We start from the raw sequence: 25,515 nt of genomic DNA, 5'->3' as shown, positions 1-25,515 counted from the left end.
ATTATTTTTATTTCTTTGTTTCTTCAGTTTCTTCCAAGCTATATCCTTTCTCTTAGCTTCTGCACATCTGGCATTATACCAAATATATTTGCTCCTCCTTACTTTATATACAGGTACATACTTCTGCACACCCTCATTGTACTTTTTCAGGAATGTTTCATATTTGTCTTGCACCATCTTGCCTTCCATAAGTGCCTTCCAATCAATACTTCCAAAGAATTTTCTTAACTCTGTAAAATATGTCTTTGCATGATTTAGTCTCCCATTTTCATAATCCTCCTTACATGGTAGAACCTCCCAATCTTGCAGTACCACTTCTAACACCACATGGTCACTTTTTTCCCATTGGGCTTTAAGTATTTAATGGTTGGATTGGGCTCTGTTTTTTTTGTGAATACCAGGTCTAGCATCGATGGTTCCTCCTCCCCCTTTGTATCTTGCAAATTCCTCCACCCATTGATCCATTGTATTCACCATAGCTAACTGTAGCATTTCTTCACTCCACGGTCCAGCATTTCCATTAACTTCCATCTCCTTCCAGCTTACATTTTTGCAGTTAAAGTCTCCCACTAGTAGTATTTTATTGTCCTTCCTTATCATGTTGTCTAGCCACTTCAAATACTTCCTTTTGTATTTCCTTATGTTCCTCCAGCCTCCATGTATTAGTCTTCAGTTGCACATGTGTTAATATGATCCTCCTCCTTTCTCTCCCACTGGTTCTGATTGTTATACCTATGACCTCCACCATTCCATCTCCATATTGCACTTCTTCCACATATATACAGTAAAATCTCTCTTATCCGGCATCAACGGGACTGCTGACATGCCGGATACTTGAAGCATGCCGGATACTTGAATAGAAGTGAAATTATGTCCACAATCACCACCCTACACTCACTCATCTTACCATAACAAAAATCAGCTGATCGCTGTGCCGCGCATCGCCACCCGCGCTGCCACCTCACACTCACCAACACACAATACTACTGTACTAACATTCTCTTTAATACTTTCCTCTTATAAATAAGTTGTTGGGTTACAAAAATAAAGTACGTATACACTTATTTGCTTTATTCAATATTAGCCAACATGTATAGCATACAATAAAGATATGAAAATGTACGAGTGTTTGTGACACTTTTTCGCTCCCCACACCTCGCATTCAACACCCTCCGGGTCATCAACATCATCAGATTCTGTACTTGTTTGCCCCACTTCTTTTCCCTTACAAAATACTTTAAAATAGTTTCTAATGTCTCCTCGTTTGCAGCTCCTTCTTCTTTGCAGCAAAAACTCATTCTCAATGCAGTGAAGGGTCATAACATCTCGGGTTGACATGTATGTGCACTGCTCAGCAAACCTGACAAAGCCAGCTATGTGTTTCGCAGCCTGTTCCCAAGTTACTTTAGGCTCATTATCATCATCATCATCATCACTATCATCACTAATTTTCTCTAAATGATCTTCTACTACAGCGTTGATAAGTTCCTCGTCTGTGAGAGTGAATGTTACGGCCTGATTTTCGTCCACGTCCACCCATTCCTGTAACGCTTCATCTGTCATTTTAAGTTGCACATTTCCCCCCATTTCCCTCAGCTCGCTCACCACCAAATTTTTCATGCCATCTACAAACCCTTCAAACTCCTCATCATCCTCATCATCACACATCATCAAGGGGCACAATTTGCGCCAACATCGCATCAATGTTTGCCTTTTAACGTCTAGCCAAGCAAGTGAAGCCATGAATATCGCATCCTTAACCCTTAAACTGCGCAATTATGATTTCAGGATAGCTGCAGGGTGCGCAAAAAATGGCAAAAAATCAACTTGCTTGAAAACTATTTTTGATCTTTTGAAACTCAAAGGAGACAAGTAGAGCACTGAAATGTGAAATAAAAAATGAAAAAAAAATATATTGTGTGGCAGTGATGGATGGCTGAAGTTCTTTGGGAAGTGGCTGGGGGCCAGCGACAGGGGAGCCGGGAAGGTGTCAAAGAGATCATTTTCCTGTTCTTTCTGCCAGTGTGAATCATCAGAAAGTGTTGAGAGTGATTCCTCAGAATCTTCTATCAATGGTAAAAATTTTGATGGTGTCAATGGCATATTACGGGCTTTGCCTGGCAATGAGGCAGCGGCAGCGTGCTCCTGACCTTGAGAGGCAGGAGTGTGTTTACGGGATTTCTTGGGCTTTCTCACAGCACCAGAAGTTGATTGCTGTAAATAATCTACATCATCAGGGCCTAGTCCAAGCTTTCTTTTTACTATCTTCTTCTTTTTACGACATCTGCCTCCCCCATGGCCATGAATGTGGGAGCCAGAAGGCTGGCCAGCATCGGAAGATAATAATGAATTACCGTCTTCCATGACTGCCTAAGGCTGACTGAGACAATAATGCCTATATGGAGCGAAAGAGAGATGATGTTGCCAAATGATGTTCATTGGATTTTACGGTGGCTGTGCGGGAACTTTTGAAATGCAGCTTAGAAAACCTGTCATCTTAAGATGTCTCGCGCAGTTGGTCGAACAGCATCTTAAGATGTCTGGCGCAGTTTACGGGTTAACATTAAACTGTTTTTGGAACTCGGGGATTGTGCTGTCCTCATAATTAATCATAATTTATTCAATTTTATGAGTACACATTGATTTTTTATTGATTTTAAGGCTCGGGGAAAAATGTGCCGGATACTTGAAGCTGCCGGATACTCGAATGCCGGATGAGAGGGATTTTACTGTATCATCTCAAACCATTGTCTGTATTCCTCCTCCTTTTCCCTTTCTCTCTCTCCTCCAATAATTATATTCCTCTTCCTTAAAGCTTAAATGGACTTCCTCTTTTAACTTTGTCTCAGTTAGGCACAACACATCTGGTCTATTTTCCTTTAGGTAATCTCTTACTTCTAGTACACCTGAAAGTAACCCATCTATGTTTGTATACATTACTCTCAATGTGCTATTTCTCTCGCCACATGTAATTTCTCTGTCTACTGCTGTGGTTCTTTCATTTCTTGTTCCCTTTCTAAAATATACCATTTCCTTAGTCTCTTATCTAGTACCCTCCAATAAGATTTTCTCTTCGGTCTCTGTCCTCTCGTTTTTTGCCTTAGCTTCATTTCTCAGATCCCTCTCTTTTTCCCTTTCTTCCAAGTTCATATCTTTTTACCCAAATATTCTTGTATTCCAAACTTTCAGCCAGCTTCCTGGTTCTTGCTGGGATCTCCTTTACTGCAATTTGGGATCTCATTCTCACTTTTAATGGTCTTTTATCTCCTTCACTTTATTTTCCAATTCTATATGCTTCTTCCACTTCCATCTTGGACCATTGTAATAATTTTCCTTACCAACTCCTCTTCCCTCTCTCTCACAGACTTAACTGGGTTTTTCTTCTCTTGCAGTCTGAAAAAGATCAGGCATTTCTTCTTATCCACTGTGTCTCTTACCAAAACCTCCTTTTCTTTAATTACCTGAATTACTGTGTCCTTGGTCTTTTCCTGTATTTGTTTTTTAACCACCTGTGAAGCTAACTTTTTCATTCTCATGTTCTTTCTTCCAGGCATTTCTCAGTTCTTCTAGTTTGGTTATACATACTGCCTCTTCCACTTTTCCTGCACTACCCTCTACCTTTTCTTGCAGCCCCTGCATAGTTACTTCCTATCCATTACACTTGATCTTAAGTATCCCATTTTCTTTCTTTAGCTCCTCCATTGCCTCTTTCATCTCATTGCTTATCTTTAGAGCTCTCTCACATTCACTATACTTCTTTCTCAATTCCTTGTTTTCCATTATAAGTTTGTCCTGCCTTTCCAGTATGCCAGAAATCAGTTCCCTCATAGATATTTCTTTCTCTACACTGATTATCCTCCTATTTCCTTTCTCTTCTCTGAATCCTGAAAAATTCCTTTCTCCACTTGCCTCCACCAGTTGTCTCAAGTCTACAGGGGTTTCAATAAAATGTGCCTTCCGTCTCACCTCTTCATTTGGTCTGTTTACAAGCACATCACGACCAGTGGCCCCACCTAGATTTTCCTTTCCTCTCATTTCTTTTAACCTCAAAATACTCCTTTATGTATTATATTTGGAGACAGGACACTCTGTAACCCCCCTCTCACTCCCATATATACATTACTAGACTTTGTTGTTTTGTCCAGAGCCAGTAGCATGTATCTTCAGGAGCTCTAGCACCTGCGTCTGAACAGCTGGCTGGTGCGTGTGTACATGAATGTGCGCTTGTGTGTGTGTGTGTGTGTGTGTGTGTGTGTGTGTGTGTGTGTGTGTGTGTGTGTGTGTGTTACATACTATAAAAATATAGGGTGCAACCAAGCTTTTATGTTGATGAAAGATGAAGCCACTGCTCCTGTCAGTAGATATTATCAAGTTTCTATAATGATATTTAGGAAAACTGTGGTGTTCACGAGACATTGCTGCTAATCAAGAACATGATTGAATTACCACAGCTTTAACACAGCTTGTTCTCGTACTATACATGGTAGAGAGGTGGCTCACAAAAGATAATTAAGCCTTCCATCACCAGAATCTCATGCATTTTATATTTTTGCCCGGAACCATGCCAAGTCTATTCTCCAACTAGCCAAAAACTCCTTCATTAATAGAAAGTGCCAAACCTTTCAAGATCTAACTCGCCTCGTGACTCCTGGCATCTAGCCAAAAATATCTCCAATAACTTTGCTTCTTCTTTCCCCTCCTTTATTTCAACCAGATGGCACCACTGCTATAACCTATTTCTAAAGCTGAACTCTTCGCTCAAACCTTTGATAAAAACTCTACCTTGGACGATTCTAGGCTTGTTCCTCCCTCTCCTCCACCCTCTGACTACTTCATGCCACGTATTAAAATTCTTCACAATGATGTTTTCCATGCCCTCGCTGGCCTAAACCCTCGGAATGCTTATGGACCTGATGGGGTCCCTCCTATTGTTCTCCAAAACTGTGCCTCCATGCTTGCACCTTGCCTAGTCAAACTCTTTCAGCTCTGTCTGTCAACATCAACCTTTCCATCTTGCTGGAAGTTTGACTACATTCAGCCTGTTCCTTAAAAGGGTGATCGTTCTAATCCCTCAAACTACTGTCCTATTGCTTTAATTTCCTGCCTATCTAAAGTTTTTGAATCTATCCTCAACAGGAAGATTCTTAAACATCTATCACTTCACAAGCTTCTATTTGATCGCCAGTATGGGTTCCATCAGGGCCGCTCTACTGGTGATCTTCTGGCTTTCCTTACTGAGTCTTGGTCATCCTCTTTTAGAGATTTTGGTGAAACTTTTGCTGTTGCCTTGGACATATCAAAAGCTTTTGATAGAGTCTGGCACAAAGCTTTGATTTCCAAACTACCCTCCTACGGTTTCTATCCTTCTCTCTGTAACTTCATCTCAAGTTTCCTTTCTGACCGTTCTATTGCTGCTGTGGTAGACAGTCACTGTTCTTCTCCTAAATCTATTAACAGTGGTGTTCCTCAGGGTTCTGTCCTGTCACCCACTCTCTTCTTATTATTCATTAATGATCTTCTAAACCAAACTTCTTGTCCTATCGACTCCTACGCTGATGATACCACCCTGCACTTTTCCACGTCTTTTCATAGACGTCCAACCCTTCAGGAGGCAAACATATCACGCAGGGAAGCCACAGAACGCCTGACTTCTGATCTTTCTAAAATTTCTGATTGGGGCAGAGCAAACTTGGTATTGTTCATTGCCTCAAAAACTCAATTCCTCCATCTATCAACTCGACACAACCTTCCAGACAACTATCTCCTCTTCATCAGTGACACTCAACTGTCCCCCTCTTCTACACTGAACTTCCTCGGTCTGCTCTTTACTTGTAATCTGAACTGGAAACTTCACATCTCATCTCTAGCAAAAACAGCTTCTATGAAGTTAGGTGTTCTGAGACGTCTCCGCCAGTTTTTCTCACTGCCCCAGCTGCTAACTCTGTACAAGGGCCTTATCCGTCCATGTATGGAGTATGCTTCACATGTCTTGGGGGATTCCGCACATACTGCTCTTCTAGACAGGGTGGAATCAAAAGCTTTTTGTCTCATCAACTCCTCTCCTCTAACTGACTGTCTTCAGCCTCTCTCTCATCGCTGCAGTGTTGCATCTCTAGCTGTCTTCTACTGCTATTTTCATGCTAACTGCTCTTCTGATCTTGCTAACTGCATGCCTCCCCTCCTCCCGCAGCCTTGCTGCACAAGACTTTCTTTTTCTCACCCCTATTCTGTCCACCTCTCTAATGCAAGAGTTAACCAGTATTCTGAATCATTCATCCCTTTCTCTGGTAAACTCTCTGGTAAACTCCCTGACTGCTTCTGTTTTTCCACCTTCCTATGACTTGATTTCCTTGAAGAGGGTTTCAGGTGGGAGGACTTCACCTCAAGGGTGGCTGCTGCAGTTTTCATGCAGTGTGTGTGTGCATGTGTGTGTGTGTGTGTGTGCAGAATACATCCATCTAATGTGAAACACTGATAGTGATGTGGAAAAAGCAGGTATGAGCAATGGTGTTAGGAAAAATCCTGGCCAACATTGCATGTGATAATGTGTACTACACTATAGGTAATTGGACGGAATGGCGCCTTATGATATGTTGGGGCCTTTTGCTGTTAGGTGATCCATAGAATATTGTTCATCCAGTGATGTTTACGTGTACTTAATACATGACCCCCCCGTGGTCGGGAAGGCCGAAAATCCAGGAAAGCTGCAGACAGTAGGGTTAAACTGAATTTGGTGTCTCTCAGACTCCCACTCCTACAGCTTTACTGCTTATTATTATACTCTTATTCTATCATCATTTTGCTTGCAAACATATTTACAATACAGTATAAATACAGTGTGCAATGTTTTATGTGACTGATCGGTGCTTGGATGTGTTACAGTGTTACTGCTAGCATGTTCTTTCATATGCAGTCTTTGGTGTGGTGTGTGTGTGACTGACCACATATATGTATATGTATATGTATAGGTTGTGCCTTATTTTTTTCCTAAGTCCTACTAAGTCTTGGTGAATACTTAGTAAGGAAAATCACGAGATCACTAATAAAAAAAAAAGCATGCAGATGATCAGATATAAAATTGTAAACTGATAGATTTTTAAAAAATCTTCCTGTTGAAGACAGATTCAGAAACTTTAGAAAGAGAAATCAGAGCAATAGAGCTGTTATTTGGGAAATTAGACCGGTCATCCATCTTAAGAACTGGCTGAATGTTCACATGCAAACTTCCAGCAGGAAGGAAAGAAAGACATTGATTAACAGATTTGGAAGAGTTTGACCAGGCAAGGTGTGAGCAAAGAGGCACAGTTACAGAAAACAATAGGAGAGACCCCATCAAGTCCATAATCCTTCTGAGTATTAAGTCACTACCATGGTTTAGGGCAAGAGAAAGAATGAGGAATATATGCCTCTATGCCAGTCACCTCAGTTATGCATTCAGCAGACAGAGATGGATCTCTGACATGGAAGCAGTAGCCATTTCATGGAACAAAATAATACATCCTTATGTCCTTATTTTGTAGAGGCAAAATGCCAGATGCATCTCCCATTTTGAAAGATTCTGAGGAGGAATTGAAGCAGTAGGATAGAATATAGGCATGAGGTTATGATGTGAGGAGCCCAAAAGAGGAAACAGTGACAGCATAAGCATTAGAAGTTAGGAAAAGATCAAGAGTGTTGGTCATATTTCCAAGATAGTTAGAAATATGAGTAAGAAGCTGCAATATAGTCATTTAAGAGAAAGAATCTTAGTGAGACCTCTGTATTTTGTTGGCAGCCCTGCTGCCCACTGGCCCTTTGAGTTTGAAAGAACCTCAACTTCCCTTGAGAAATACTTATATTTCTTCAATTAGCTAAACAATTATACAAGATAGGCAAATTTCATTTGTCTATGGATGAAGCAGTGTTTGTTCAACTGTATTACAATAAGATAAAAAAACAAAGTAATAATGGTGAATATAAGTCAGAGAATCAAATTTTATAGTTTATACACCATTTTACGTATAATCGTTATGTCCAGCCATTTTGAGGTTATCTTTAAAATAAAACATGTCTTAACAGACATAAAACTCCTGAATATGATGGTACTTTCAGATTTTGCTCGTAAAGTTATATAAAAGAGAAAATTAAAGGTTTTTATGAGTATCATGCATATTGCTTTGCATCTTCCAGCATAGCATGGGAAGCAGGGTAGGGAGAGGTGGGCGTTTCCCTCCTTTTCCATCCCTCTCTGGCATCGTCTCTCCTCACTTGCCCACTAACCCTGCAGTTCCTCCCACCAACCCATGCTCCCTCCTTCCTTCCTCCCCACCCACCCACCCACCCTGGGAGTCACAGTTCATAGTTAATAATAATATTTGAGTGTACTGTTTACTATTTTACACATCTTGCTAAGTATACAGTTCCAGTAGCTCAAATTCACATTCTTCTTAAATCTTCGATAACAGTAATATCATCATAAATGTTTGGAAATGTAATGCTTTTGTTGAATGTTGAAATCTCTAGATGAAGAGGTTCACGAGGATTAAACCCCCAAATAACATGTACTTGAGCCTTCCATCACCTGAATCTCATATATTTTATATTTCTGTCTGGAACCATGCCAAATCTGTTCTTCAACTAACCAAAAACCAAACCAAAAAAGTGTCAAAAATCTTTCAAGATCTAACTCCACTCATGACCTTTGGCACCTAGCCAAAAACATCTCCAATAATTTTGCTCCTTTATCTTTCCCTCCTTTATTTCAACATTATGGCAGTACTACCATCTCATCTATTTCTAAAGCTGAACTCTTTTTTTTTTTTATGTAGGAGGGACACTGGCCAAAGGCAACAGAAATCCAATAAAAAAAAAAGCCCACTGAAATGCCAGTCCCATAAAAGGGTCAAAGCAGTAGTCAAAAATTGATGAATAAGTGTCTTGAAACCTCCCTCTTGAAGGAATTCTAATCATAGGAAGGTGGAAATACAGAAGCAGGCAGGGAGTTCCAGAGTTTACCAAAGAAAGGAATGAATGATTGAGAATACTGGTTAACTCTTGCATTAGAGAGGTGGACAGAATAGGGGTGAGAGCAAGAAAGTCTTGTGCAGTGAGGCTGCAGGAGGAGGGGAGGCATGCAGTTAGCAAGATCAGAAGAGCAGTTAGCATGAAAATAGTGGTAGAAGACAGCTAGAGATGCAACATTGCGGCGGTGAGAGAGAGGCTTAAGACAGTTAGAGGAGAGGAGTTGATGAGATAAAAAGCTTTTGATTCCACCCTGTCTAGAAGAGCAGTATGAGTGGAATCCCCCAAGACATGTGAAGCATACTCCATACATGGATGGATAAGGCCCTTGTACAGAGTTAGCAGCTGGGGCGGTGAGAAAAACTGGCAGAGATGTCTCAGAATGCCTAACTTCATAGAAGCTGTTTTAGCTAGAGATGAGATGTGAAGTTTCCAGTTCAGATTGTAAGTAAAGGACAGACCGAGGATGTTCAGTATAGAAGAGGGGGACAGTTTACTGTCATTGAAGAAGAGGGGATAGTTGTCTGGAAGGTTGTGTCGAGTTGATAGATGGATGAATTGAGTTTTTGAGGCATTGAACAATACCAAGTTTGCTCTGCCCCAATCAGAAATTTTAGAAAGATCAGAAGTCATGCATTCTGTGGCTTCCCTGCATGAAATGTTTACCTCCTGAAGGGTTGGACGTCTATGAAAAGACGTGGAAAAGTGCAGGGTGGTATCATCAGCGTAGGAGTGGATAGTACAAGAAGTTTGGTTTATAAGATCATTAATGAATAACAAGAAGAGAGTGGGTGACAGGACAGAACCCTGAGGAACACTACTGTTAATAGATTTAGGAGAAGAACAGTGACCATCTACCACAGCAGCAATAGAACAGTGAGAAAGGATACTTGAGATGAAGTTACAGAGAGAAGGATAGAAGCCGTAGGAGGGTAGCTTGGAAATCAAAGCTTTGTGCCAGACTCTATCAAAAGCTTTTGATATGTCCAAGGCAACAGCAAAAGTTTCACAAAAATCTATAAAAGAGGATGACCAAGACTCAGTAAGGAAAACCAGAAGATTACCAGTAAAGCAGCCTTGACGGAACCCATACAGGCAATCTGATAGAAGGTTGTGAAGTGTTGTGAATGTTTAAGAATCTTCCTGTTGAGGATAGATTCAAAAACTTTAGATAGGCAGGAAATTAAAGCAATAGGATGGTAGTTTGAGGGATTAGAATGGTCAGCCTTTTTAGGAACAGACTGAATGTAGGCAAACTTCTACCAAGAAGGAAAGGTAGATGTTGACAGACAGAGCTGAAAGAGTTTGACTAGGCAAGGTGCAAGCACGGAGGCACAGTTTCAGAGAACAATAGGAGGGACCCCATCAGGTCCATAAGCCTTCTGAGGGATTAGGCCAGCAAGAGCATGGAAAACATCATTGTGAAGAATTTTAATAGGTAGCATGAAGTAGTCAGAGGGTGGAGGAGAGGGAGGAACAAGCCCAGAATCGTCCAAGGTAGAGTTTTTAGCAAAAGTTTGAGCGAAGAGTTCAGCTTTAGAAATAGATGTGATATCAGTGGTGCCATCTGGTTGAAATAAAGGAGGGAAAGAAGAAGAAGCAAAGTTATTGGAGACATTTTTGGCTAGATGCCAGAAGTCACAAAGTGGAGTTAGATCTTGAAAGGTTTTGACACTTTCTGTTAATGAAGGAGTTTTTGGCTAGTTGGAGAACAGACTTGGCATGGTTCCAGGCAGAAATATAAAGTGTATGAGATTCTGGTGATGGAAGGCTTAAGTACCTTTTGTGGACCATCTCTCTATCATGTATAGCACAAGAACAAGCTGTGTTAAACCAAGGTTTGGAAGGTTTAGGTTGAGAAAAAAAGTGAGGAATGTACGCCTCCATGCCAGACACTATCACCTCTGTTATTTGCTTAACACACAAAGACAGATCTCTGACACGGTAGCAGTAATCATTCCAAGGAAAGTCAGCAAAATACCCCCCAACTAGCAGAGGCAAAACACCAGAGGCACCTTTGCTTAGGGGGATCCTGAGGAGGGATTGGAGCGATAGGACAAGATACAGATATGAAATTGTGATTGGAGGAGCCCAATGGAGAAGAAAGGAGGACAGCATAAGCAGAAGGATTAGAGGTCAGGAAAAGGTCAAGAATGTTGGGTGTATCTCCAAAACAGTCAGGAATATGAATAGAGTGTTGCACCAATTGCTCTAGGTCTTGGAGGATAGCAAAGTTGAAGGCTAGTTCACCAGGATGGTCAGTGAAGGGAGAGTAAAGCCAAAGCTGGTGGTGAACATTGAAGTCTCCAAGAATGGAGATCTCTGCAAAGGGGAAGAGGGTCAGAATGTGCTCCACTTTGGAAGTTAAGTAGTCAGAGAATTTCTTATAGTCAGAGTAGTTAGGTGAAAGGTATACAGCACAGATAAATTTAGTTTGAGTGACTGTAGTCGTAGCCAGATGGTGGAAAACTTGGAAGATTCAAGAGCGTGGGTATAAGAGCAGGTTAAGTCATTGCACACATAAACGCAACATCCAGCTTTGGATTGAAAATGAGGATAGAGAAAGTAGGAGGGAACAGAAAAGGGGCTGCTGTCAGTTGCCTCAGACACCTGAGTTTCGGTGAGGAAAAGAAGATGAGGTTTAGAAGAGTAGAGGTGGTGTTCTACAGATTGAAAATTAGGTCTTAGAATGCGAATGTTGCAGAAGTTAATGAAGAAAAAGTTGATGGGGGTGTCAAGACACTTAGGGTCGTCGACAGAAAGGCAGTCCAGCCTGGGGACATTTATGGTCCCCTCCCCAGATGGGGACTCGGAGGCTGGTGTAGGAGTCGCCATGATGATTTTGAAATTTTTGATTGAAAGGTGTGTGTTATTAGATGCTTGTAGTTTTGTGTGAAGGAAGAGAGTTGTCTTTAGAGGGCAGGCTGTGACTGCCCCCTTGTGTTGTGAGGCACACAGGGAAACGTTCAGTGAGGTCACAGCACCCCCTGAACAGTGCTTTAGACCTCACTGGGGGTAATTATCATTTTGGCAGGTGTCTACTGCCTTCTCCTGATACGTTTGCTAAAAACTCCATCTTGGATGATTCAGGGCTTGTTCCTCATGCTCCTCCAACCTCTGACTACTTCATGATATCTATCAAAATTCTTCACAGTCATGTTTTCCATGCCTTCACTGGCCTAATCCCTCAGAAGGCTTATGGACCTGAAGGGGTCCCTCCTTTTGTTCTCTGAAGCTGTGCCTGCATGTTTGCATATGCCTAGTCAAACTCTTTCAACTATGTCTATCATCTTCTACCTTTCATTCTTGCTGGAAGTTTGCCTACATTCAGCCTGTTCCTAGAAAACTACCATCCTATTGCTTTAATTTCCTGCCTATTCAAAGTTTTTAAATATATCCATAACAGGAAGATTCTTAAACATCCATCACTTCACAACCTTCTATCAGATCACCAGTATGGTTTCCATCAAGGCCACTCACTCTACTGGTGATCTGCTGGCTTTCCTTACTGAATCTTGGTTATCCTTTTTTAGAGATTTTGGTAAAACATTTGCTGTTGCTGTAGACATATCAAAAGGTTCTGATAGCACCTTGCACAAAGCTTTGATTTCCAAACTACTCTTCTACGGCTTCTATCCTTCTCTCTGTAACTTATCTCAAGTTTCCTTTCTGACCGTTCTATTGCTGCTGTGTCAGTCACTACTTTTCTCTTAAATTTATTAACATTGGTGTTCCCCAGGTTTCTGTCCTGTCACCCACTGTCTCGCTATTTTTCATCAATGATCTAAACCAAACTTCATGCCCTAGCCACTCCTACACTGATGATACCACTCTGCACTTTTCCATATCTTTTTGTTGACATCCAACCCTTCATGAAGTAAACAGTTCACGCAGGGAAGCCACAGAACGGCTGACTTCTGATCTCTCAAAAATTTTTGATTTGGGCAGAGCAAACTTAGTGTTGTTCAATGCCTCAAAAACTCAATTCGTCCATCTATCAACTCAACACAACCTTCCAGCAACTATCCTCTCTTCAGTGACACTCAACTGTCCTCCTCTTCTACACTGAACATCCTCAGTTTGTTCTTACTTATAATCTAAACTGGGAACTTCATATATCATCTTTAGCTAAAACAGCTTCTGTGAAGTTAGGTGTTCTGAGTTGTCTCCACCAGTTTTTCTCACCCCCCAGCTGCTTACTCTGTACAAGGGCCTTATCTATTCATGTAATGAGTATGCTTCACATGTATTGGGGGGTTCCACTCATACCATTCTTTTAGACAGGGTGGAATGAAAAGCTTTTTGTGTTATCAACTCTCCTCTAACTGACTGTCTTCAAACTCTTTCTCATAGCCGCAGTGTTGCATCTCTTGCTATCTTCTACTGGTATTTTCATGCCAACTGCTCTTCTGATCTTGCTAAGTGTATGCCTCCCCTCCTTCCATGGCCTTGCTGCACAAGACTCTTCTTTCTCTCACCCCTATCCTGTCCATCTCTCTAAGAGTTGACCAGTATTCTCAATCATTCATCCCTTTCTTTGGTAAATTCTGGAACTCCCTGCCTGCTTTTGTATTTCCAGCTTCCTGTGATTTGAACTCTTTCAAGAGAGAGGTTTCAGGATACTTATCTTGTATTTTGACAAACATGTTTAACTTTGTATGTGGCCAGGACCTCAGTGGGCCTTTTTTATGTTGCAATTTTTGTTGCCCTTGGCCAGTGCCCCTCCTACATAAAAAAGTAAATAAATAAATGAATAAATAAATAAATAAATAAATAAATAAATGAATAAATAAATAAAAGGCATGCATGATGGGCATGCTTTTGGTAGGCATCTATTACAGTTGGTCATGGTAGACCTACATTTTTCCTCTTTTTCAAATGACAAGTTACTGTTGATAAATTTATGATCCATTTAGCCATCAATAATGACATCAAAGGAGGGAGGGAGATAGAAGAAAACACCCACCTCCTCCCTACCCTGCTTTACATGTGATACTGGAAGATGCAAGGCAACATGCAAGATACTCACAAAGATCTTTAATTTTTTCTTTTATATAAGTTTATATGCAAAATCTAAAAGCACCATCATATTCAGGAGTATTTTATGTCCGTGAAGTCAAGTTCTATTTTACGCATAATCTCACAATGGCTGGATATAATGATTATAAGTAAAGTGGTATATAGAATATAAAATTTGATTCTTTAACTTATACTTGCCAGAATTTCTTTGTTTGTTACCCTATTGAGGTTGAAAACTGAACACTGCTTCATCATTGGGTATAAAAAAAATTTGCATAACTTGTGTAGTTGTTGCTTCTAAGTGAAGAAATATCAGTATTTCTCAAGGGAGGTTGAATTTTCCCCAGATTCTGTGAGAAAGTGGTGAGCAGGGCTGCCAACAGAACACAAAAGTCTCATTGAAATTTTTCTCTGAATGAACTATAATTGTTCTAGGTTGTGGAGGGCAACAAAATTTAAGGTCAGTCCACCAGGTTGGTCGGTGAAGGGAGAGAAAAGTCAAAGCCAGTGGTGAATTCTTGAATTGTTCAAGAATGGGAATCTCTACAAAAAGGAAGAGAATGAGGATCTGCTCCACTTTAGAAGTTAAATAGTCAAGGAAATTTTCATAGTTTGTAGATTTAGGTGAGGCTTATACAATACAGATAAATTTAGTTTGAGAGGGATTGAAATCGAAGCTGGATGGTAGAACATTCAGAAAATTCAAGAGCATGGGCATGAGAGCAAGTTAGGTTGTTGTGCACTTAGCTTCAGCATCCAGCTTTGGATTGAAAATGAGGATAGAGAAAGTAGGAGGAAACAGAAGGGGTTACTGTCAGTAGTCACAGACACCCATGTTTTGATGAGGAAAAGATGAGGTTTAGAGAAAAGAGGTGATATTCCATAAATTTAAAGTTAGATCTAAGGCCATGAATGTTACAGAAGTCAATGTATAAGAAATTGAGGGAGGGTATCAAAACACCCTGGGATTAAAACCCACCCAAAAAAAAAACAGTGACAGTCCAACCTAAGGACATTTCTGGTCCCCCTCCCCAGATGGGGAGTCTGAGGGGGGGGTATTTGAGTCTCCATCTTGAAATTTTAACTCTGAGTGAAATATGCATGTGTGTTAGATGAAGCTTCATGGTATTGTGTGAAGGAAGAGAAGTGTCTTTTAGGGGTTAGGCTCTGACTACCCCATTGTGTTGTGAGACACAAAGGAAAACATTCAGGGTCATGGTTGAAAGGGAAACATTCAGGAAGGTCACAGCTGGGTTAAAAAGTCACAGCATCCACCTAGATAGCTTGTGAGACCTCCATGGAAATAATAATTGTTTCAACAGGTAGAAGATTGCCTCCTTATAACATGAAACCCACACCTGCATTTGCATAATGTCCTCATTAGAGGAGTGGACTGGGTGCTTTGATATGGATGCAGTGTATGTAAGATAACATAACAAATAAATCTGTAGAAATTTTGATGATCTACCAATGACTTATTGGGTGTATGCAACTTTCAAGGCCTTATTTTTCAAAATACAATTTTCCACATTAAGAATATAATACAGGAAAACTAAGGGACCTTTTTCAAAACAGTTTGTTGTACCTAAAACAACAATAAAATGACTCAAATCTTGCAAAGCTATCAAATAAGTCTAACTGAAAAAAAAATGAGCTAGCAGAAAAAAATAAATGCTACAAAAATATGCATATATTTAATGGAGTTATCTAAAAAAATCTCTTAATGAGAATTAAACAGTCATTAAATTTATTAGAGAAAATAAAAAAAAGGAATTACAGCCATAAATAGTAGCTTAGAATAGTCTCTATCTATCTTCTGGCACTATTTTTATATTAACTGCTCTTCTGATTTTGTTAACTGCATACCTTCCCTTTTCTCACAGCTTCACTGCACAAGACTTTCTACTTTCTCTCATCCCTATTCTCTCCACCTCTCTAATGCAAGAGGAAACCAGTATCCTTAATCATTCATTCCTTTTCCAGTAAACTCTTGAACTCCCTACCTGCTTTTGTATTTCCTCTTTCCTTCTTGAGGTTTCAAGATGCTTATCTTCCAGTTTTTGATGACCCTTTTGACCTCTCTTTTAGGACTGGCATTCTTATTGGCTCTCTCTCTCTCTCTCTCTCTCTCTCTCTCTCTCTCTCTCTCTCTCTCTCTCTCTCTCTCTCTCTCTCTCTCTCTCTCTCTCTCTCTCTCTCTCTCTCTCTCTCTCTCCCCCCTTGTTGCCCTTGGCCAGTGCCCCTCATATTAAAAAAATAAATGAATAAAAATTTTCCAAAAAAAAGAGGAAAAAACATTACCACCACCACCACTTTTACACTAGGCCACAAATATTTATTTGGTAAAAATCCCAGTTTAGTAGTTTTATATAAAAAAAAAAATGAAAATCCCCCTCATGGAGGGTAGATCTTAAATATGATTTGCTTAATTGTCTCTTAATTTGAATACAGCAGAACCTCGGTTCTTGAACTTAATTAATTCCTGAATACCATTTGAAATCTGAAATGTTTGAAAAACGAAACAATTTTTCTCATAGAAATCAATCCAAAATGGAATAATCCATTTCCGAACACCTATCCACCTTACCTTATTGGTTTATGACAGGCATTCTCACTGCTAAGATGGCTCTTCTACAACATCTCCAGCTCAGAAATTACTTATCTATAAAGGATATATTGAATGAACTTAGTGATACGAAACCCATCAGAAGATATTCTTTAGACTGTGCAGGTGTTGTCTTTGTCATTTATATACAGTAAAATCCCTCTTATCCGGCATCAACAGGACCGCCGACATGCCGGATACTTGAATATTGCTGGATACTTGAATAGAAGTGAAATTTTGTCCACAATCACCACCCTACACTCACGCATCTTACCATAACAAAGATCAGCTGATCTTAATCAGCAGCTGATCTGATTTAAGTGTAAGCACAACACGTTTCCTCTTTTCTACAACTTTAGGCATGATGAAGGCGTCAGGCGATAAACAGTGCACACGCGGGACTGAGTCATTGAGTAAACACAGTGCAGTGGGCTGGGGGTGTCGCGAAGCAGTGCGCTCTGGTGGCAAGGGGACAAAGTATGCCTGGTGCGGGAATTTTAATCAATTTTATGAGTACACATTGATTTTTTATTGATTTTAAGGCTCGGGGAAAAATGTGCCGGATACGTGAAGCTGCCGGATACTTGAATGCTGGATGAGAGGGATTTTACTGTAATGAGGGAAGTCTTATAGAGTGACATAGAAGAGCAACCCATTTGCCTCTAAAATGAAGGTGATCATAACACTGACATCTTTCTGCTGAGAAAAACTACTGGGAAAATGCAGTTGTGCAGTAGTGATGGAGTTGTAGGGTCATCAAGAGAGCCACAGGTGGCTCAGGAGATGGGATTACTCCTGAGCCTATTTCAAAGATTAAATTACTGTGTTACACATTGTGGCTCTCCTTCAAATATATAAAAATGAAGGAAATATTTATGGAAACTATAAATTAGTGATAAGTGATAAACAGCAGCTTTTGCTTTGTCTTTTGATATTTGAAATCAAGTAACTTTGTTTGAGAACCAAGTTATGGTATGGCAACCAAAGCAATTATGAGTTAAAAAAATTGTTGAAAAACCAATTTGTTTGATTCGGTTTGGTAACCAAGGTTCCAATCTATATGATTGCCATTCTTATTGGCCTCTTTTAGTTATTTATTTCCCTAGTGATCATGTTTATGTTTAGATGAAGTTTGTATGAGAATTTATATCATAAATAAAGTAAAAAAAATTTTTTTTTTCCTACATTCTCATCAGGTGTATGGACCCTTAGCAGATGAAGATCGTATCTTTACTAATCTGTATGGTCGCCATGATTGGCGACTAAGTGGAGCCATGGGTCGAGGTGACTGGTACAAGACCAAAGAGATTCTGAACAAGGGTCATGAGTGGATTCTTGGAGAAATCAAGACGTCAGGACTACGAGGCCGAGGAGGTGCTGGCTTCCCCACTGGCATGAAGTGGAGCTTTATGAACAAACCGTGAGTTGTTGTCCTGTGATTGTAATCTGAAAGTATTTTTATATTATAAAAGTAGGCTGATTAAGAGCCATACTTTTAGTAGGTAAAAATAAAGGGCATGACACTATCTTGAAAGAAGAAAAGGAAAGGTGCAAATAGTAGTATGCAGTATCATTCCCATGGTTTTCTTATAACTTAAATGTAGGAGTAAAGAAAAAAAAAAGAAACAAGATTTACAGGGAAAACTATGAAGGAAAAGAATTCAAAAGATAATAAAGATTCTTTCCCAAAGTCATTTACAGAGTATGGTAAGATTGATTTTATAATTACTTCAGTTCTTTCAGTAGCTGCATTGGCTTTAATAATGTAGTAACTATGATTTTGTTTTATTCATGTGAACTTTTAACTGCTCTAGATATTTTTTTTAGCACATAGTTAATCTTGTGGTGGCAGATGTTTGAATGTATATAAAATAGAATCCTGAACAATGCACAAATTTTGCCGAATAAATTAGGCTGCTCTACTTTAAATTTATTTATTTTTTTTTTTTTTATGTAGGAGGGACACTGGCCAAGGGTAACAAAAATCCAATAAAAAAAAATGCCCACTGAAATGCCAGTCCCATAAAAGGGTCAAAGCAGTAGTAAAAAATTGATGGATAAGTGTCTTGAAACCTCCCTCTTGAAGGAATTCAAGTCATAGGAAGGTGTGAAATACAGAAGCAGGCAGGGAGTAACATAGTTTACCAGAGAAAGGGATGAATGATTGAGAATACTGGTTAACTCTTGTGTTAGAGAGGTGGACAGAATAGAGGTAAGAGAAAGAAGAAAGTCTTGTGCAGCGAGGCCATGGGAGGAGGGGAGGCATGCAGTTAGCAAGATCAGAAGAGCAGTTAGCATAAAAATAGTGGTAGAAGACAGCTAGAGATGCAGCATTGCGGCAGTGAGAGAGAGGCTGAAGACAGTCAGAGGAGAGGAGTTGATGAGACGAAAAGCTTTTGATTCCACCCTGTTTAGAAGAGCAGTATGAGTGGAACCCCCCCCAGACATGTGAAGCATACTCTATACATGGACGGATAAGGCCCTTGTACAGAGTTAGCAGCTGGGGGGGTGAGAAAAACTGGCGGAGACGTCTCAGAACACCTAACTTCATAGAAGCTGTTTTAGCTAGAGATGAGATGTGAAGTTTCCAATTCAGATTGTAAGTAAAGGACAGACCAAGGATGTTCAGCGTAGAAGAGAGGAACAGTTGAGTGTCATTGAAGAAGAGGGGATAGTTGTCTGGAAGGTTGTGTCGAGTTGATAGATGGAGGAATTGAGTTTTTGAGGCATTGAACAATACCAAGTTTGCTCTGCCCCAATCAGAAATTTCAGAAAGATCAGAAGTCAAGCATTCTGTGGCTTCTCTGCGTGAAATGTTTACATCCTGAAGGGTTGGACGTCTATGAAAGGATGTGGAAAAGTGCAGGGTGGTATCATCAGTGTAGGAGTGGATAGGACAAGAAGTTTGGTTTAGAAGATCATTAATGAATAATAAGAAGAGAGTGGGTGACAGGACAGAACCCTGAGGAACACCACTGTTAATAGATTTAGAAGAACAGTGACTGTCTACCACAGCAGCAATAGAACGGTCAGAAAGGAAACTTGAGATGAAGTTAGAGAGAGAAGGATAGAAGCCATAGGAGGGTAGTTTGAAAATCGAAGCTTTGTGCCAGACTCTATGAAAAGCTTATGATATGTTCAAGGCAACAGCAAAAGTTTCACCAAAATCTCTAAAAAGAGGATGACCAAGACTCAGTAAGGAAAGCGAGAAGATCACCAGTAGAGCGGCCTTGACGGAACCCATACTGGCGATCAGATAGAAAGTTGTGAAGTGATAGATGTTTAAGAATTTTCCTGTTGAGGATAGATTCAAAAACTTTAGATAGGCAGGAAATTAAAGCAATAGGATGGTAGTTTGAGTGATTAGAATGGTCACCCTTTTTAGGAACAGGCTGAATGTAGGCAAACTTCCAGCAAGAAGGAAAGGTAGATGTTGACAGACTGAGCTGAAAGAGTTTGACTAGGCAAGGCGCAAGCACGGAGGCATTGTTTCGGAGAACAATAGGAGGGACCCCATCAGGTCCATAAGCCATCCGAGGGTTTAGGCTAGCAATGGCATGGAAAACATCATTGCAAAGAATTTTAATAGGTTGCATGAAGTAGTCAGAGGGTGGAGGAAAGGGAGGAACAAGCCCAGAATCGTCCAAGGTAGAGTTTTTAGCAAAGGTTTGAGCGAAGAGTTCAGCTTTAGAAATAGGTGTTATAGTAGTGGTGCCATCTGGTTGAAATAAAGGAGGGAAAGAAGAAGAAGCAAAGTTATTGGAGATATTTTTGGTTAGATGCCAGAAGTCACAAGGGGAGTTAGATCTTGAAAGGTTTTGACTCTCTTAATGAAGAAATTTTTGGCTAGTTGGAGAACAAACTTGGCATGGTTCCGGGCAGAAATATAAAGTGCATAAGATTCTGGTGATGGAAGGCTTAAGTACCTTTTGTGGGCCACCTCTCTATCATGTATAGCATGAGAACAAGCTGTGTTAAACCAAGGTTTGGAAGGTTTAGGTCGAGAAAAAGAGTGAGGAATGTCTGCCTCATGCCAGACACTATCACCTCTGTTATGTGCTCAGCACACAAAGATGGGTCTCTGACACGGAAGCAGTAGTCATTCCAAGGAAAATCAGCAAAATACCTCCTCAGGTCCCCTAACTAGCAGAGGCAAAACGCCAGAGGCACCTTCGCTTGGGGGATCGTGAGGAAGGATTGGAGTGATAGGACAAGATACAAATATGAGATTGTGATCGGAGGAGCCCAACAAAGAAGAAAGGATGACATCATAAACAGAAGGATTAGAGGTCAGGAAAAGGTCAAGAATGTTGGGCGTATCTCCAAGATGGTCAGGAATACGAGTAGGGTGTTGCACCAGTTGCTCTAGGTCGTGGAGGATAGCAAAGTTGAAGGCTAGTTCACCATGATGGTCAGTGAAGGGAGAGGAAAGCCAAAGCTGGTGGTGAACATTGAAGTCTCTAAGAATGGAGATCTCTGCAGAAGGGAAGAGGGTCAGAATGTGCTTTACTTTGGAAGTTAAGTAGTCAGAGAATTTCTTATAGTCAGAGGAGTTAGGTGTAAGGTATATAGCACAGATCAATTTAGTTTGAGAGTGACTGTAGTCGTAGCCAGATGGTGGAAAACTTGGAAGATTCAAGAGCGTGGGTACGAGAGCAGGTTAAGTCATTGCGCACATAAACGCAACATCCAGCTTTGGATCGAAAATGAGGATAGAGAAAGTAGGAGGGAACAGAAAAGGGGCTACTGTCAGTTGCTTCAAACATCTGAGTTTCAGTGAGGAAAAGAAGATGAGGTTTAGAAGAGTAGAGGTGGTGTTCTATGGATTGAAAATTAGATCTTAGACTGTGAATGTTGCAGAAGTTAATGAAGAAAAAGTTGAGGGGGGGGTGTCAAGACACTTAGGGTTCCTTCATTTTTTCAGAATGGACTTACCATCTCATTGTGGCAAAGAAAGCTAATGGAAAGAAAAATACAGTAGGGTATGCAACAACGCATGCTTGTTATAACATACAACTGCAATAATGCACTGAAATTTTGATCATTATTTAACTTATTTGCCCTGGGAGATTCAAACTGCTCTAGGCCCTGTACCCAGGGTATCAGCCATGCATGCCAACTTTGAAATGCATCATCCACAGCCTCTTATATAATTTCCTTTTGTGTCAAAAGTAATTACTCAATTAGTTTGCATTATACACTATTAGATTGTTGAATAAATTCCACATGTTACTGAATTGTGCAATTCACATTTCACATCAATATTATAAAGTTTCTTTTGAAAGAAAAATGACTGTGTGTGTGTGTGTGTGTGTGTGTGTGTGTGTGTGTGTGTGTGTGTGTGCGTGTGTGTGTGTGTGTGTGTGTGTGTGTGTGTGTTTACCCTCCCAAGATTATCTTATTTTATCACCATTCTCTCTCTCTCTCTCTCTCTCTCTCTCTCTCTCTCTCTCTCTCTCTCTCTCTCTCTCTCTCTCTCTCTCTCTCTCTCTCTCTCTCTCTCTCTCTCTCTCTCTCTCTCTCTCTCTCTCTCTCTCTCTCTCAGAGAGAGAGAGAGGATGGTGATAAAATAAAATAATCTTGGGAGGGTAAACACACACACACACACACACACACACACACACACACATACATACACACACAAACACAGTGTAAAGAGGTACCTGAAAACTCTAGTGATATTGAAACCATATGTTATGATGGCATATAAATGTACTGGCCATGATCATGTTACTGTTGCAAAATCAGCCATCCCAATAGATCAATGTTTTATAGCACAAAAAGAACAATTTTCATGGGAAAATAATATGTTCTTGGCTGCAAAATAATTTCTCAAGTTACCTGCATTCATTTTCCTTCACCTCAGAAAATGTCCTAGGTAAATGGTAAACTAAATTGAAACAGGATGTTTATAGATGTCCCTGGATGGGACCATGTAACCACTAGGACATATTTATACATCTTTAGATAGTAAAGGTTAAACTTTCAAAATAAAATGTAGCTATTTTACTTAAAACAGTATTTTCATTAGCATAGAGACAGGATAAGGATTGAACTTAAAGTGTTTTCTAAAATTTTTCTGAGTTTTCTAAAATAAAAATAAAAAATAAGAATTCGGGTTAATCAGTTTTTTAAATTTAAAATACAGTACAGTATGCAATAATGAACGTTATTTGTTCCAGTGCAGCATTCATTAATGGCAGATGTGCATTATGGCGACTGAAGAACCTAGGGGGAAAAAAATAATGGGTTCCAAGGAACTAGAAAATAATATAAAAAATCCACAATAAAAAAAACAAACATCAAAATAAGCACATTCACACTACTGCATTTGAGATAACACAACAAATATACACACTCATACCTTTGTTCTACGGACCTCATTTTAACAGATTTCAGAAGCAGCAGACAAAATCTGGAGCAGCCAATGGATGGAGTTGTGGTAAGACTGGACACAACCTGCTTTTTGCAGTTGGTCAGTTTGTTTACATCAGCATAACAACACATGTAGCTCATTGTTTCATGGTTTTTTGCCGTTTTTATGTGTTGTGTTTGAATTATCATAATTTTCAATAACCATGCCATCTGGAGGGAAAGTAGAAAAGACAGCCAGTGAGTGGCCTTGACACAATGATCTGGAGTAGTTTGAATCTTCTGGGGCAAATGGTTAAAACTTCAACATGCTCATGTTCCAAAAACTAAAATTATTGTTAGCTTGGAATCAAAAGTATTGGTGATACCGATGAACTGATAATGCAGAAAAAATAATTGTCAGATAACTGATAACCTGATGTTGTTTCATGATAAATTATCGTGATAATTTACAAAACCCTCATATATATGTGAAGCATACCATACATGGATGGATAAGGGGCCTGTACAGAGTCACTAGCTGGGTGAGGTAAGAAAAACTGGGGAGAGACGACAGAGAACATCTAACTTCATAGAAGCTGTTTTAGCCAGAGATGAGATATGAAGTTTTAAGTTTAGATTATATATAAAGGACTGATCGAGAATGTTCAGCATAGAAGAGAGGGACAGTTGAGTGTCATTGAAGAGGAGGGGATAGTTATCTGGAAGCTTGTGTTAAGTTGATAGATGGAGGAACTGAGTTTTTGAAGCATTGAACAATACTAAGTTTGCTTTGCTCAAATCAGAAATTTTAGAGAGATCAGAAGTCAGGTGTTCTGTGGCTTCCCTGTGTAAACTGTTTAGTTCCTGAAGTGTTGGACGTTTATGAAAAAACATGGAAAAGTGCAGAGTGGTATCGTCAGTGTAGGAGGGGATAGGACAAGAACTTTGGTTTAGAAGATCATTGATGACATGTAGGAAGAGAGTGGGTGACAAGACAGAACCCTGAGGAACACTACTGTTAATAGGTTCTTGTGAAGAACAGTGACCATCTCCCACAGCAGCAATAGAATGGTCAGAGAGGAAATGAGATAAATTTACAGAGAGGATAAAAGCTGTAGGAGGGTAGTTTGGAAATCAAAGCTTTGTGCCAGATTCTTTTAAATAGCTTTTGATATGTCTAAAGTAACAGCAAAAGTTTCACCAAAATCACTAAAAGAGCATGACCAAGACTAAGGAAAGCCAGAAGATCACCAGTAGAGTGGCCTTGATGGAACCCACACAGGCGATCAGATAGAAGGTTGTGAAGTGATAGATGTTTAAGAATCTTCTTTTTGAGGATAGATTAAAAACTAAAGCAGTAGGATGGCAGTTTGAGGGATTAGATTAGTCACCCTTTTTAGGAACAGACCGAATGCAGGCAAACTTCCAGCAGAAAGGAAAGGTAGATGTTGATGGACAGAGCTGGAAGAGTTTAACTAGGTAGGGTGCAAGCACAGAGGTACAGTTTTGGAGAACAATAGGAGGGATCCCATCAGGTCAATAAGCCTTCTGAGGTTAAGGCCAGTGAGGGCATGGAAAACATCACTGTGAAAGATCTTAATGGGTAGCATGAAGCAGTCTGAGGGTGGAGGAGAGAGAGAGGAACAAGCCCTCAGTCATCCAAGCTAGAGGTTATAGCAAAGGTTTGAATGAAGAGTTCAGCTTTTAGAAATAGATTAGATGGCAGTGGTGCCATCAGGTTAGAATAAAGGAGAGAAAGATGAAGTAAAGTTATTGGAGATGTTTTTGGCAAGATGCCAGAAGTCATGATGGGGATTAGATCTTCAAAGATTTTTACTCTTTCTGTTGATAAAGGGATTTTTGGCTTGTTGGAGAGCAGACTTGGCATGATTCTATGCAGAAATATGAAGTGCATGAGATTCAGGTGATGGAAGGCTGAAGTACCCTTTGTGGGCCATCTCTCTATTATGTGTAGCATGAGAACAGTTTGTGTTAACCCAGGGTTTGGAAGGTTTAGGTTGAGAGAAAGGGATAGGAATGTACACCTCCAGGCCAGGCTGTACACCTCCAGGCCAGGCACTATCACCTCTGTAATGTGCTCAACACACAGAGATGGGTCTGGCATGGAAACAGTAGTCATTCCACGGAAAATCAGCATTACACCTCCTCAGGTCCCCCAATTAGCAGAGGCAAAATGCCAGAGGCACCTCTGCTTTGGGGATCCTGAGGAAGGATTGGAGCAATAGGATAAGATACAGATATGAGATTGTGATTGGAGACCAATGGTGACAGTGATGAATATGTGTAGGGTGTTTCACCAGTTGCTCTAGGTCATGGAGGATAGCAAAGTAAAAGGTTAGTTCATCAGGATGGTCAGTGAAGGGAGGGGAAAGGCAAAGCTGGTGGTGAATTGAAGTCTCCAAGAATGGAAATCTCTGAAGTAGGAAAGAGGGTCAGAATATGCTCCACTTTGGAAGTTACGTGGTCAAAGAATTTTTTGTAGTCGGGATTTAGGTGAGAGGTATGTAGCACAGATA

General features: G+C 40.1%; 1 protein-coding gene across 1 annotated transcript in view; it reads left to right on the top strand.

Moving 5' to 3' along the window:
- LOC135103717 (NADH dehydrogenase [ubiquinone] flavoprotein 1, mitochondrial-like) overlaps nt 1-25,515 on the top strand; it is a 119,736-nt gene that overhangs the window by 41,623 nt on the left and 52,598 nt on the right. The window contains exon 3 of the mRNA XM_064010347.1: nt 17,821-18,044. Coding sequence (XP_063866417.1) covers nt 17,821-18,044 — 224 coding nt within the window. The remainder of the gene's footprint in view (nt 1-17,820; nt 18,045-25,515) is intronic.

This window comes from Scylla paramamosain, chromosome 9 (assembly GCF_035594125.1).
Source record: "Scylla paramamosain isolate STU-SP2022 chromosome 9, ASM3559412v1, whole genome shotgun sequence".
NCBI classification, from domain to species: Eukaryota; Metazoa; Arthropoda; class Malacostraca; order Decapoda; family Portunidae; genus Scylla; species Scylla paramamosain.
The sequence above is the reverse complement of the archived record's forward strand: the minus strand, read 5'-3'. Positions and strand labels throughout refer to the sequence as shown.